Raw genomic sequence first — 15,195 nt, 5'->3', positions numbered from 1 at the left:
TGAGAGTCATTTCGGTCCCCAAGATATTTCGACCCCAAAATATCCAAGTCATTTCGGCCCCAAACATATCGCCCCATGTCTTTTACCAAAATAATCGTAACAAATCAGTAAATAGTGAATTATAAAAAAAAGGTTAAAGACTTCATTTAAATATAGAAAAAGGAATTCTTAAAGAACGCCCAAAAGTGACAAAATTGAAAATATCGCGGACTTGGATTAACTGAGCCTGTGTATATAAAATGAAAGCGTTTATAAATTAAAATTTCACCATAGCCGTGTCTGCTCCTGCTTGGACTTCCCAGTACCGCCCATGAACAGGCTCAAAAGATTTTCACTTTTGTCGCATTGGAAGTTCTGTAAGGATTCCGTTTTTCTCCATGTTTATTCTGGTATAGGTCATTGACTTCAAACCACTTGTCCCCACCGTTGTGGATTCGAATCCAATCAGGGCCTTTGATTCTTACATCTGAGGAAGCTATCCAGCTAGCTTACGGACAGACGGTGGTTCTTATATGAACTACATTTTAAATATCATTTTATCAGTATTTTCAGAGACATAGATAATGTCTCTGGTATTTTAAATATTATAACCAAATAGAGAAAAACAAATTAACATGGCAAAATTGTAAAATGTTGCAGGTTCGGTTTGATTGAGCCTGTTCATGGACGGTACTGGAATTAAAGTGCAATTTACCGTTCACGCCCCCTAGCACCGGCTTAAGCAGAATTCAACATTTAAACACGAAAATTTTGAATTTAGAAACATCCGCAGATGTGTTAATACGGCGGTTATCATGGAACCTTCAATTTGACACAGAAGTGTCATTCCATGAAAAGCGGCTTATGGTCCCCAAGTAAAAGAATGCATGTGCCCTAAACGAGAAAACAATTGGCGGAACTAAATAAAATGGAATTTTGAAAGGGGATCTGAGGTTATGAAACCTGCATATCACAGACAAGACGTCACAAGACAAATTTAAAAAGCAGGCAACATATCCTAAGGGTGATTATACATTATTTAAGTAGGACTTCTGGAACCACCCAAGTTAAAAAGGCCAAATACAAGAAACTAAAAATACCATCTAAAATGTATACACAACAATAATGTCGTGCTGAACGATCTTCGAGGATCGAAAATATATGACATCATTGATTAAATGTACGGGGGGACTTTTTACAGCCGCCACATGGCACAAATAACACGGATGTGATAATGAAGTAGAGAAAAAACAGAATCCCTAAAGAAAGTCAAATACGGCAAAATTGTAAAATGTTGCAGGCTCGGTTTGATTGAGCCTGTTAATGGACAGTACTGGAAAGTGCAATTTACCGTCCACGCCCCCTAGCACCGGCTTAAGCAGAATTCAACATTTAAACACGAAAATGGTGAAATTATGAATTTAGAAACATCCGCAGATGTGTTCATACGGCGGTTATCATGGAACCTTCAATGTGACACAGAAGTGTCATTCCATGAAAAGCGGCGTATGGTCCCAAAGTAAAAGAATGTATGTGCCCTAAACGAGAAAACAATTGGCGGAACTAAATAAAATGGAATTTTGAAAGGGGATCTGAGGTTATGAAGCCTGCATATCACAGACAAGACGTCAAAAGACAAATTTAAAAAGCAGGCAACATATCCTAAGGGTGATTATACAGTATTCAAGTAGGAATACTGGAACCACCCAAGTTGAAAAAGGCCAAATACAAGAAACTAAAAATGTCATCTAAAATGTATACACAACAATAATGTCGTGCTGAACGATCTTCAAGGATCGAAAATATAACATCATTGATTAAATGTACGGGGAGACTTTTTACAGCCGCCACATGGCACAAATAACACGGATGTGACAATGAAATAAAGAAAAACAGAATCCCTAAAGAAAGCCCAACACGGCAAAATTGTAAAATGTTGCAGGCTCGGGCTGATTGAGCCTTTCATGGACGGTACTGGAAAGTGTAATTTACCGTCCACGCCCCCTAGCACCGGCTTAAGCAGAATTCAACATTTAAACACGAAATTTGTGAAATTTTGAATTTAGTAACATCCGCAGATGTGTTCATACGGCGGTTATCATGGAACCTTCAATGTGACACAGAAGTGTCATTCCATGAAAAGCGGCGTATGGTCCCGAAGTAAAAGAATGCATGTGCCCTAAACGAGAAAACAATTGGCGGAACTAAATAAAATGGAATTTTGAAAGGGGATCTGAGGTTATGAAGCCTGCATTTCACATACAAGACGTCAAAAGTCAAAATTTAAAAAGCAGGCTACATATCCTAAGGATGATTATACAGTATTCAAGTAGGAATACTTGAACCACCCAAGTTGAAAAAGGCCAAATACAAGAAACTAAAAATACCATCTAAAATGTATACACAACAATAAAACTTCTTTTTTTTTGAAAACATTTTTCTTTCTATTTTGAATGAAAAAAATGATACTTTGTTTATCTCCCGCGTACATACAAAAGGTATGATATATTACTTGATGTTATTGGCCCTGCAATTTTGAAAACGTCTGGAAATGTTATTTCTTCCTTGCATAACATATGTTATAAATGCATGTACAGTAGCTTTCATATGGGTGTTTTTCGTGAGCTATAAGATTATAATTTAGGAGCACATTCTATTTAAGGCGGTAAAACTATGCGTTTTGAAATAAGCTAAAAAATGTCCTGAACTCGTATGATCATAATATGTGCATACCCTTTGAGGTCATTTAAACAAAATAGATAAATATAGAATAAATATATTATAATAAGATTATAATTTAGGAGCACATTCTATTTAAGGCGGTAAAACTATGCGTTTTGAAATAAGCTAAAAAATGTCCTGAACTCGTATGATCATAATATGTGCATACCCTTTGAGGTCATTTAAACAATATAGATAAATATAGAATCCCTAAAGAAAGCCCAACACGGCAAAATTGAAAATGTTGCAGGCTCGGTTTGATTGAGCCTGTTCATGGACGGTACTGGAAAGTGCAAATTACCGTCCACGCCCCTAGCACCGGCCCAAGCAGAATTCAACATTTAAACGTGAAATAGTAAAATTTTGAATTTAAAAACATCCGCAGATGTGTTCATACGGCGGTTATCATGGAACCTTCAATGTGACACTTCTGTGCCATTCCATGAAAAGCGGCGTATGGTCCCCAAGTAATAAAAAGTGTGTGCCCTAAACGAGAAAACAATGGGCGGAACTAAATAAAATGGAATTTTGAAAGGGGATCAGAGGTTATGAAGCCTGCGTATCACAGATAAGACGTCAAAAGACAAATTTAAAAAGCAGGCAACATATCCTAAGGGTGATTCAACATTATTCAAGTAGGAATATTGGAACCACCCAACTAGAAAATGCCGAAAAGTTGAAACTAAAAATACCACAAGCACAACAATGCTTCAATGCACAAAACCATTATATTTGCATGAATATACACATACGATATGATAACTAAACAGGATGAAATGATTTCTGTCTAACGTCTATTGCAATTTTAAAGTTTTAAGCCATGACTTCGTGCAGCTGCCACTAGCATTGGCATAACTCATGACTCATTTATTTTAGATTTTGTTTTCATAAATTTCGATATAAACATTATGTACAGCTAAGAAACATAAAGTTGCTAAAGCTTTTTCAATTGACTTTTTTAAAATTAAAAAAAAAATGGAATGACATTAAAGGCACGTTAATTTTTGCGTTTGGTTCGAGTTCCGCCGGATCTTTAATCTTACAAATAAGACCCAAACACAGAGAGCACATTATTATATAGACATATTAAAGTACGTATTTTTGTAATATCAGATACGTTGTATATTTACACAGTCCGAATAGGTCAAAGGACAAACCTTATCAGTTTATCTATCTTTGTTTTATAATACGTTTCTATGGAATGTCTCTTATTGGTACACAAAAGTAAAAGGTCAAATGAATTCGACACATGGCTCTTTACAGGTAAACAAAACCAATTGGAAATGGGAATAAAATGGAAAATATGTTAATGAATAATTGTGTAAAAATTTATTGTATCAGTTTTGATTTTATAAGACAATTAAGCATGCTAAGTTAACGATAAAGTAGGTATTTATGAGTATTCGGGGTGCACAAATATCTATCTTGTGCTATTGACGCCAAAGTAACACGAACAACTGTAAACAAAGCTCTTGTCGGAATTTTTGCTTTGCTTGTCACGGATTTATTATGTCAAGACCACACGGCATGTCTACTATGTATCATCGCTTTTGGTGAGTAGACTATATATGGGGTGCCGGGCAATAATTAATATATAAGCATATTGTCTCTACGTACTGAACAGTAAATAAATGCAGAATAACTTGAAAAGAATTGCAAGAAGGTAAATTATTTAAATTGGAAGCAAAATATGTATAAGAAAATGATATATAGATTGACCTGACAGCCTACATATGTGTCTTGTATGTTGCTATTCCTTGCATGTCCCTTGTTTTTTCCCCATTCGCTCCTTTGCTCATATCGTCATTCTTAGTTACAATATTGCATGTAACATTATAAAGGTATATATATTGTATGTGCATGTGCACTTATTAATTTACTGCTCATATCGTCATTCTTAGTGCATGTAACATTATAAAGGTATATATATTGTATGTGCATGTGCACTTATTAATTTACTATTCATTTCAAGGGGAGATGTAGCCTTGTGGTTAAGGTGTCTGCACAGGCATCAAAGATATCCCAGGCATCATGGGTTCGACCTAATCGGGTCACGACCATCTTTCTTCACATGACACCAGTACTTTTTGGTTCCAGGAAGAGGACTCGGAAGTGATTTATATAAGTTGCAAGAATAGAGCTTTAAACCAATTAAACTATTCATTTCAGATTCAATGTGGTCGTCGTCGTTTTGTATCTTGCAATATTTCAAGACGTCGGATGTGATTATTCGTGCATCTGTAATTACAACGTAGAGCTAGCTGTTTTTGGATCCGTATGTTTATTTCATCATGCTATCATGCATTTACGTTCGCTTTGTGGTTTTAATGTATCTGCAATGTCCTTTTCCCAGTGCTACCCTTCGTGTTCATTAAAGCAGGTCTTAATTGTCGGCAGAAAATTACCGTGTATACCCAGTAACGCAGGGAGTGTGCGAGTCTATAGCCGAAACAAGCACCACGGTAGGTAAATGAAGTTATTTTATTGTAAATCAAACTCAAAGAAATTAATTGAAGCATACGGTTTTTAGATATTAAATTTTATACCACATTTCCAGAAAAGCGACTTTTTGTCTCGCCGATATGTTTAAATAGAATAACGTACAAGTTATTTCTTTTTTGATATTCGCTTTACCTTAATAAACATTTGCTAAACTATTCGTTTCATATAGCATGTACACTGAAAAAAGCAAATAAAATATAACTCAGACCTTGTTTTTTCAAGATTACGATCTTGGTCCGGTTACTTACGGTGTTATTTGTTTCGGCCATAGATTTGTGCTATGAGATTTAGAGATGTTGTACTTTTACATCACATGTACTGTATCTCCCATGAACAGACCCAGTCAAATTTGCGATTCTGTAGTTTAAATGGCTTCAAAGTGATCACTCCTTTTCCAGACTTTTTGCACAGGTTCGTCGTTACTGTTGCACAATTCTTGTCCAATTTTCACATTCTTATGTTACTGTATATACATGGTGATACTGAAGTTCTTGGATGTTTTATTTGCCTGCCTCGCCGTCTACGATACGTATTCAGTCCCATTCCATGTTTTCTCTCACGCCCGGACAATTTTTCTCTCTTCCCTCCCTTATTTCTCATTCCTTTATAGCGAACCTTTAAAGTTTTCAGTTTCTCTGGCTCTGCCTCTGGCTCTGCCTCTGGCTCTCTCAATAATTGATACCCGCACACAGCATTCGATTCTACAATAAATATATACGTATAATTGTAGATAAAATACGTAAAAAATTTCGTAAAGAAATATTAAGAAAAACATATTAACATAAGTTATTAACTATTCTCCTTGTTTTGTTTCTTTTTGTTTTCAGGCAACTGAAACAGGCAATACCATCGGCTATTTGTACGAGTTTGATTGTAAACCACATGTTCTTGTAGACAAGCTAAATAACAAGTGGCTTGCTGTGGCATTTGAAAACCAGGTTTCATTGTTTTCGGTTCATGTATTGGCACCCTATATGATTTTGCAGTTAATTCATTATACTGGCTTAATTGAAAATATTCCATTTCTATTTTAAAATAATATAATCTTTGAAATGAAAGCACATGCTATTATTTATACTTGTTTCAAGTAATTAACGGGCTATTATTTAAAAGTCATACAAAATAACCAAAAGTTACCTAAGTAACACAGTCTTAATCGACAATAATCAAAGTACATGTATAATATTATATATTGTAAAACCTATAAGGCAAACACATGATTAAAGAGTGTACATAGACAGACTCAAGACCGTCTCAAAATAAGCTTTAAAATGATCGATAACCGACATTGTAATAGGAGCAATTTAACAAGTTTATGACCATGACAATTGTTTTACTGTTGTTAAACATGTTTTATGGTTCCCCAGTTAGGTTTCATACAAAAGGATGCACAAATTTTGATACAGACATGTCCAGGTCAACAGCCGGATGAGGACAAACGTAAGACTTAATGAATCTTTAATTCTAAATTCATTCGAACAAAATTACGCACATACACATATATTTCGCTACATATTTTGTTTTTGTTTACGCTTCAAGTATAGTATCGTAGAATTTCTATGAAAACGTTCCGATCATTCCTTTTTTGGGGATAAAAACGTATTGGTAAAATCCATTTTTTCTGAGTTATTAATGTAGCATTATTAGTATTTTCGCTATTATTATCTTAGTTAAGTCACACATGACAACTTAATTATTTTCTAAAATATTACGAGTCTTTTAAGACATTAATTATCATTTATTTATTTATTTAAATTAGTTACAACGACGCCACATACAACTATTTTGAAACCAACTAGTACACTGTCCACTTCTACTTCCTTTTTGTCGTCTTACGATCTTTACTGGAGGTACTCCAAAACTAGTAGATATTTCTGCTTCAACTTCAAAAGGACCTACAGTCTTGTCTTCATTACAACCGAAGACACACACTTCTTCACAAAGTTCTTCAAATACAATCAGGACACACCTTACAACGCGGCACTATGACAAGATATCTAATGCATTCACTGTCACAAAATACAATACAAATTCACCAACTGCTATGAAATATTCCACGTCTTCGAAATTCATAACATTACCACCAGCTTTTACCTCACCTATGACACTGAGTAATAATTTAACAGATAACACTGCGGCCAGTGCTGCCAGTGCCAATTACTAGTATGTCACCTAGTATGTCACCTGCCGCGTCTTCAAAGAAAACAACTCTGATGTCAACAATATCTACAAGCAAAGGTATAACCTCATCTTTGGCATGCATCTTGTTGTAGTTATATGAACACGATGGCAAAATATCAATTTTTTTTTCACCTCACTTATTTCTTTACGCTTACAACCAGTCTTTGTAGATCATGTCGATATGGAGTATTGGTGATTTCTAAAGTCAGAAGTATTGGTGATTTCTAATGTCAATGGAGCAATACGTTACATAATTCCTCATCTTTGTGCAGTAATGGATTAACTGTTAAGCCGCTACTTCACTAAGGAGACAATATAGAATGCTTTAACGTTTTTGAATACTGAGTAAAGTGAACGACCTTATTTTTGTTTACAGCCCGTTTATAACATATAAGGACTCCTATATATACTTGTGTTTAGATTTCACTATTTGACATTGATCACATTTTATTTTTTTACTTGAACATTTTTACTGCAATTTATTTTTAATTAACCTTTTTTACAAATGTATTTTAATCGACAGATTCAATTTCTCTGACGACCACCCACGTTACGTTTTCTCCAAGATTTCTACTCGGTATGAAAATCGTTTAATACATTATAGTCAGCACCAATACATAGATATAGCTGAAGATGAGAAGAAACTAATATAACCATGTTACGTTTTCTCCAAGATTTCTTCTCGGTATGAAAATCGTTTGATACATTATAGATGATGATGAAGTTAAAGCTTAATGAGGGTCCAAACATCTAGGGTACAAAATGTAGCTTTCGCTGTCGAGTACGGACCCCTGACATGTCACCAGTCATGTCCTTAAAGAGTTAATTTTGAAGCACAAAGTGGTGATAATTTATCTCCATGCAATTTCCACGGAGTATTAGCCAAAGATATGAATTTTGAGCCAAAAGTAGCCAGTTTATCATTGTATTCATAGTGAAATTTAGTATCATATTTTCAATTATATTTCTTGAAAAAATGTTATAGTAGTACAATTTAGTAAGAAAATAAATAGTTAAACTGTTTGCATTAGTTTTATTCAACAATAACATTAAACATGTACACTCGTTTGTTTATAGGTTTATCATTTGTTCAGTTCTGTATTTGAAACTTACTTATTACAAATGTAGCGTCTTTAATATTACCTCTGATTCATAGGGGACACGAGTCGTTGCAGGGAAGCGATTTTGTCGGGACATTTTATATCACAATATGGTCAACATTGCTACGAGCTCGTGACACATTATAATAGAAACTGGATGCTCTCCGAGCTATTTTGTCGTTTACATGGTGGACATCTACTGTCAGTGTATAGTGCTGCTGAAGAGGAGTACGTGTATCAGTTGCTCACATGGAGACACGTGACAGAAGCAATCTGGACTGGGTTAAATGATAAAGACGATGAGGAAATATTCCGCTGGTCATCAGGTACATGTATTCAATTAGTTAAAGCAATGTGTCCTTATTATTACTAAATGAATTTTGTAATAATATATAGAAAAAGAGACCATTTTTCAGTAATAAGTATTACAATAACAATTAATGTTTTTTGTAAAATGTATTAAAATCAAATTGTTTTGAAATCATATGGTTACCAAATACTTTTATGGGACTATGTGACGAACTATTTTATATAACAAATATTTATTTCATATTATAAAGAGAAAATGGGTATAAAAATGTTAACAAATCACCTAAAACATTACAGTAACAGTGGTATTGTTTATGAAATGTATGCGACAAACATGGGCTGTTTGACACGTTTTTTTTTTATTTCACAGGAATAATTAATATGCACATAAAAATGCTAGCTTTTTTCTCTCTTTTAAATCGTGCAGAAATAATTTTAGAAAAAAATCTTTGTATTACTTATAACTAAAAAAGCATTTTTTCTTTTTCTATATGAGATGATTGGTTGTTTGTTTTCTCTTCTTTTCTTAGGCGAACCGGTACTATACCGCAATGGTATAAACTGGAAGAAAGGTAGAAAAAGTTCGAGTTACGAACAAGAGGATTGCGTACTTCTCCAACCTGGTACCTATCCTGGAGATTGGGACGATGTTAATTGTAACGCATCACATGCATTTATTTGCAAATATAATATTGGTGAGAAACTAAGCAAAATAATATTGAATTACCGAAATGTTATCCGAAATTACCGGAATCGCAGAACGCTTAAATTGTAAAAGAGTACATGGCATTTAGTTGTTTTATTTGAAATTTTGAAATTTTGAAATGTTTCCTATAATTATAACACATTTATAATATTTTTTTTAATAAAATACAATAAACAATGGAAACTACATCTACAAACAAGCGATATTATATAAAACAAACAAACAAATAAACAAACAAAAACATTTTGAACTTTGTTTTGTAATCCAAATTAAAATTAAGTTTGATCTAAAAATATCCATAACATTATAAAAGACTACTTTGGACATTTGTCTTCGAATTGAAAAAGACAATTTAATTTGATATAAATATCCATAAAATTAACAATAATAAAAATAACAATAACTTACTTGATCGTTTATATTTCAAATATGACTTTCATATTTTGATTCTTCGTGGTAGAATATATTCTTAATTGTTGTTACTAACATACATTTGTACTAACTCTGTTTTCAGATGAATGGCTTTAAGTTATTAACATAATGTGTTTTCAGGTAAAGATGTGTCAAATGTTCCGGTACATATCGGATGACCCAGTTGGAACGTAGAAGAACTATTCCATTCTCTTACGTGAAAAGAAAACAAAGTTTGAAACTACCTAGGCGGATCATCTATTAAGCTTTATTTAACCCAGGTTGCCGTTTTGACTTAATATCTTTATTAAACAAAATGATATCAGTAAATACAGACATTTTTGTTATTTCACCAATTACATTTTCCTCAACCATGGCTAATTACAATATATAAACGTACGTTGTTCTAAAAGTCTATGTAAATGATATAATACCTAAAATAAATCAAAAATATGCATGGTAAGGAAGTTTATTTTCATCTAAATATGACTACATTTTCGCCTTCATCACATTTCTATTTCACAAATAGCTTCTATACAAAGTTTCAAAAGTTTATTTAGAAATAAATTTTGTACATCCGGGGAAAATGACATTGCGTACACAGTGCGTATAATCTAAACAAGCATATTAATGATCACATTTGAAACATAAACTGCATCTAAAATGCAAGACAAAGTCTTAGAATGTAACAGGCATCCCCATCTCACAGGCACAATTTACACCATATAAAGTCTTTTCAGCCTTGTTCGTGAATCAAATACTATATAGCATCATGTACAATTAACAGAGAATTAGAAAATGCAGTCGTACACAAACAACTGTCGAATATCTTTTTAAGTAAAATTGATGATTTTAAGGAACAAAATAACCCAGACTATATAGATAGAACGCCAATGAGTCAATTTAGAATGTAACGGTGTGCCTGTATTTACTTCACATGCAGCTTTTGCTGACGTCACTGCTTCGTCCAGCTTTGGAAACACATTTGTCCAAAAGTTTACAAATCCAGGCCGGAAATACGACCCTGTAGTAAACGGTTTCTGGTCTATGTCCAGCACGATGTACGATTGGTTTTCTAATGTATATTGTGGCCACTCACCAAGCATGTTGTGGTCATTATTTGGGTTTCTAAAATAGATTTTTTTGTGTAAAATATCTTTTGAAAATTATTACACATACTTTACATGCTATCTCAAGGAGGATATATATTTAATAAAGATATTATTAAGAGAACCACTTAAGAATTCGATGTTATGAGCCAAGAGGTTGGAGAATCTTACAAAAATAAATTTACAAAATTTCAACAGAATCACTGCATCAATTTAGGTAAATGGTAAATGGTCATTATTCACAATTAGTTTAATGAAACTCAAAACTATACATTGTATTTGTTTTGGATGAGTGAAAATATTCTTCCGTCAGTTAAAATCAAGAAAAATTGTCGTTTAAAATATGATTATTATTATAGATCATTATTAAATATACTTTCAACCAAAGTGTAAATGGTACATACCCAGTTTTTGCAAACTGTGTCCAAAACTCCATTATGTTCTCTGAAAGCTGTATTTCATCACTAGACAATTGAATATCTCCAAATAGTTTGATTCCTGGAAGGACAAAGGGCAATTCTTCCTCGTGATTAGCACCTTTTATCCAGTCCGGTGACATCGAGAAACTTGGCCTATGATGAAACTGGTACATGTAAATCTTACCTTTGCCATCAAATTTACAATGGGAGTTCAGTACTTGTACAACTGCTGGGGTATAACTTACGTCCTTCAGAAGGTCAAGAAGTAACGACCGCCTAGAAAATCGATCATTTGGGTCACTCCAGTTGGTATATTGGTGAATCAGAGATTTAACAATGATGTCGTCATCAGTGAAGTTGACATATTTTATTTGTCTACGTATGTAGTTTTCAAACTCGGCTGCTGTCACACCATCTGAAATCTCTTTAATATTCTTTCCTAAAAGATTCACAAGAATTTCAAAATCAAGCAGTCCTTCGTCGCTGTTCATTCCCATAATGACGTCCATTTCAGAAAAATTACGCAGTGCATCTGCAGACTCTTTTGTAGTATTGTCATACAACTTGAAAGGATTATACTTAATAAATTCACCATCAGTAACTGGAAGAAACAATGTTTCATATGAAAACAGTTCTTGCAAACTTGATGCATCAATATTTCGAAGACATCGTAAAATGTCTGGCAATGTGTCCTTTTTACAATTGCTTCTTTGTACAAGCTCGTCAAATGCCTCGTCTGGGTTTTCCCTATATGTCCAGTATGACCCTATAGAGCCGCTTTGAGCTATTATTCTATTAATCATACCTTTATTTCCATCGTACATAGCTTGATACATTACAGATACCGCACCGGCCGACTCTCCAAACAGAGTCACTCGTTTAGGATCACCTCCAAACGCTGCGATATTTTCATGTACCCATTGAATTGCCATGTGTTGATCCCATAGTCCATAATTTCCCTTAAGTCCAAATCTTTTACTCGCCAAAAATCCGAACGCTGACAGTCTGTAATTTATCGTAATGTAAATAACGTCATTGACAGCGGCAAATGCTTCGGACCTAAAAAGGTCCTTAGATGCGTACTGAAAGCTTCCACCGTGCACAAAAATCATAACCGCTTTCGGCTTTGTTTCATGATTATAATGTGGTACAAAAATATCTAAATTTAAACAGTCTTCGCCAACTGATTTGATTTCCGGCATCCACTTCATGTTTTGTGCACATGCAGGCTTCGATTCTGTTGCGTCATAGGTTGTTTTGAATTGTGCGACTTTCATTGGCTTAGCAAATCTTGTGTTTCCATTGGCCGGTTTTGCATAAGGGATCCCGAGGAAAGTCATAGCTCTATATGACTTGTCATTAAACCAGAGTAGCACTGATGAACCTTTGATGTCTCCCACTGGTGCTGATATAGTTACACTGGTACAGCAGGCAAGGTTCAAACACCCCAGCATAACACAAAACAAACTGAGCATTAGCTTCATTGTGCTTGACATTCTAACCTGCAATTTATATAGAAGAAAAGGTATATACATGTATCTCTATCTTTTTGGTGCAACGTAAAACCCAACAAAAAAAAAACAAACAAATCTCGGATTTTGGTTATAAGAAAGTGTAATTTATCTCTCAGTGTAAGGATATCACAAATGTTACTCTTCGACTTGTACCTACTTACAGAATAACTTTTATTTCCAAACAAAAAAATTAGTACAAATTAACATTTTACATCTTTTATCTGAGTCCTTAAAATCAGGGGCATACAGTATTTTCTAATATAGATCTACTAACTTTCTTTGGAAGAAAGATTTCGATCTGTTGAAATTGATTTTTCAATATGGCAACTATTAAGAAAAGTCTCTCCACATTATTGTTTTTGCCTTAATATGCCTCTTATCATTTAATGATGTTATCTGTTCTCATAAATGTTTCTTCTTTAAGAAAACATATTAGTCTACAATCGGCGCATTTTCCTTGTGTATTTTAAATATTGATCAAACAGTAGAAATGTATCGTTTGGATAGCCTTATAAAATATTTCTTGTAAAAAAAAATGACTATAGAATTCTAAGCAACTTAGTATGAATGTTTATGATGAATAATATATTTCTTTTCTGGATCAATTTATAATCTGCTATATATAGATATCTTATAAAGGATCCATGTACTCACATTTACCAACAACGTCTATACATATAAGTTTTTTTCCTGATTTGTTGTTATGTATAATACTAAATACTATCAATACAATTATTCCCCGAATTACGGACATTATCCATGCAGTTTGTAAAACTTGTAAAACCAATTTTGTGTGTTCTGATTTGAATTTGTTATGATTGGGCTTATCTGATATCGTTGAAAAAAGATCCATGCCAGCTAATTTCAAATCCATAGAAAAAATACTTACAAAAAACTCATATTTTGTTTCAAGATTAATAAACCCGCATAATTTGTCCACTTACAAATGGTTTTAATAACACAGTTTCGTCGAAGATTTGATATATCATTGAAAATGATACAACAATTTCGAGCAAAACATTATATTAATGTTTTTTAATTATTTAAACAGAGATGTAGATAACAGAGTTAAGCAGCTCCTTTACATTCCATTCAAATATCAACCATGCCTATTAAAAAGTGAAAAAATAGGTATTTGTAGCAATTAAAACTAAATGGATTTATATTTGATCCTTTTATACTATACACCATTTGAAAGTTAAATCTTTTATCTATTCCTGCACAATAAAATATTTGTAACTTTCTATGCCTTTTACTTAAAAAAACGTAGCAGAACATACCCACTGAGCCAGTTTTTTTCATCATATGTATAGTTATGTAACAAAAATTAATGAGTAGTTACCTTCAAAACATAAATTTATTATTTAATTAAATGCTATTTCTGTCTCTGATTTAACTGAGTATTTTGACATTGTCATCAATAAAAATGTTAACATTATAAATAAATATAACTTAAAACCATACTAACTTTAGAAGATCAGGAATCATAAAATCCAGGCTTGCCTCACTAGTGATATTGGCATTAACATATAAAAAACTTCCTATGAAAATATTTGCGATGGTTCTGTAACTGATGTTATCGGTCATCCTAACATCTGTATCTAACATTTGTTGTTTTCTTCTTCCCTCCCTTATCACACACTGCGACTGCGAGTCTACTGATTCTCTAGAATCGCCAATTCTCGGCTATTTCCGTCAGACATTTCTGTTCATGTTTGATGTATGCTACATGGTAGATGTGCAAAGTAGGGATAAATTCCCTGAATTCCGGAATTTTTTATATAAATATTTTATTTATTTATTTGTTTATTTATTTATTTATTTATTTATTTATTTATTTATTTATTTATTTATTGCGAAGAGTTCTATATATCTTGACACTCATATTAATAGCCATAATTATGTAATAAACATTGAATCGCTCACCTGACATTTAAATATAGAAGCTTTTTATGTAAAAGAATTAATTGCTTTATTTATTTACTGATACTGAATGTTTTGATATAACGAAAAGATAACTTTAGTGTTCAATGTGTGTATATATACGCACATAGAAGGAAGGAAGGAAGGAAGGAAGGAAGGAAGGAAGGAAGGAAGGAAGGAAGGAAGGAAGGACTTGTAAGTAAGAGAATGCATGTTTTAATATGGTTGAAGTTTTTTTGTTTCATCAGCCGTGAACAACTGAGGTCACATTTGTATTACAAGGGGAATGTAAAAGAACCAGGATTGCCCCTGAATCAGGTA

General features: G+C 33.3%; 3 protein-coding genes across 4 annotated transcripts; 2 read left to right on the top strand and 1 right to left on the bottom strand.

Annotated features, from left to right (window-relative positions):
- The first annotated feature begins 3,898 nt into the window (after positions 1 to 3,898).
- Positions 3,899 to 7,295, top strand: LOC132735196 (uncharacterized). Of its 2 annotated transcripts, none has more exons than XM_060722125.1 (5): positions 3,899 to 3,963; positions 4,870 to 4,975; positions 6,030 to 6,140; positions 6,570 to 6,642; positions 6,962 to 7,295. In XM_060722125.1, exons 1-5 carry the CDS (start codon positions 3,950 to 3,952, stop codon positions 7,189 to 7,191), a joined length of 534 nt encoding a protein of 177 aa, XP_060578108.1. In that variant the 5' UTR covers positions 3,899 to 3,949; the 3' UTR covers positions 7,192 to 7,295. The 2 variants fall into 2 exon arrangements, 1 of the variants encoding a protein (XP_060578108.1); XR_009626416.1 differs by lacking the exon at positions 3,899 to 3,963 and adding an exon at positions 3,996 to 4,253.
- Positions 7,296 to 7,306: 11 nt separating this feature from the next.
- LOC132735195 (snaclec agglucetin subunit alpha-1-like) lies at positions 7,307 to 10,168 on the top strand. The gene is made up of 5 exons (XM_060722124.1): positions 7,307 to 7,440; positions 7,907 to 7,960; positions 8,540 to 8,809; positions 9,323 to 9,487; positions 10,051 to 10,168. The coding sequence occupies exons 1-5, from the start codon at positions 7,368 to 7,370 to the stop codon at positions 10,086 to 10,088; spliced, it is 600 nt and encodes a 199-aa protein (XP_060578107.1). The 5' UTR covers positions 7,307 to 7,367; the 3' UTR covers positions 10,089 to 10,168.
- A 569-nt stretch (positions 10,169 to 10,737) lies between these two features.
- Positions 10,738 to 14,670, bottom strand: LOC132735194 (acetylcholinesterase-like). Its single transcript, XM_060722123.1, has 3 exons — positions 14,420 to 14,670; positions 11,423 to 12,939; positions 10,738 to 11,037 (listed from the first exon to the last, which is right to left on the bottom strand). Exons 2-3 carry the CDS (start codon positions 12,931 to 12,933, stop codon positions 10,743 to 10,745), a joined length of 1,806 nt encoding a protein of 601 aa, XP_060578106.1. The 5' UTR covers positions 12,934 to 12,939; positions 14,420 to 14,670; the 3' UTR covers positions 10,738 to 10,742.
- Positions 14,671 to 15,195: the final 525 nt, after the last annotated feature.

This window comes from Ruditapes philippinarum, unplaced genomic scaffold (assembly GCF_026571515.1).
Source record: "Ruditapes philippinarum isolate M1 unplaced genomic scaffold, ASM2657151v2 ctg1516_1_1_1_1, whole genome shotgun sequence".
Classification (NCBI taxonomy): domain Eukaryota; kingdom Metazoa; phylum Mollusca; class Bivalvia; order Venerida; family Veneridae; genus Ruditapes; species Ruditapes philippinarum.
This window is presented reverse-complemented; position numbering and strand designations above follow the sequence as displayed.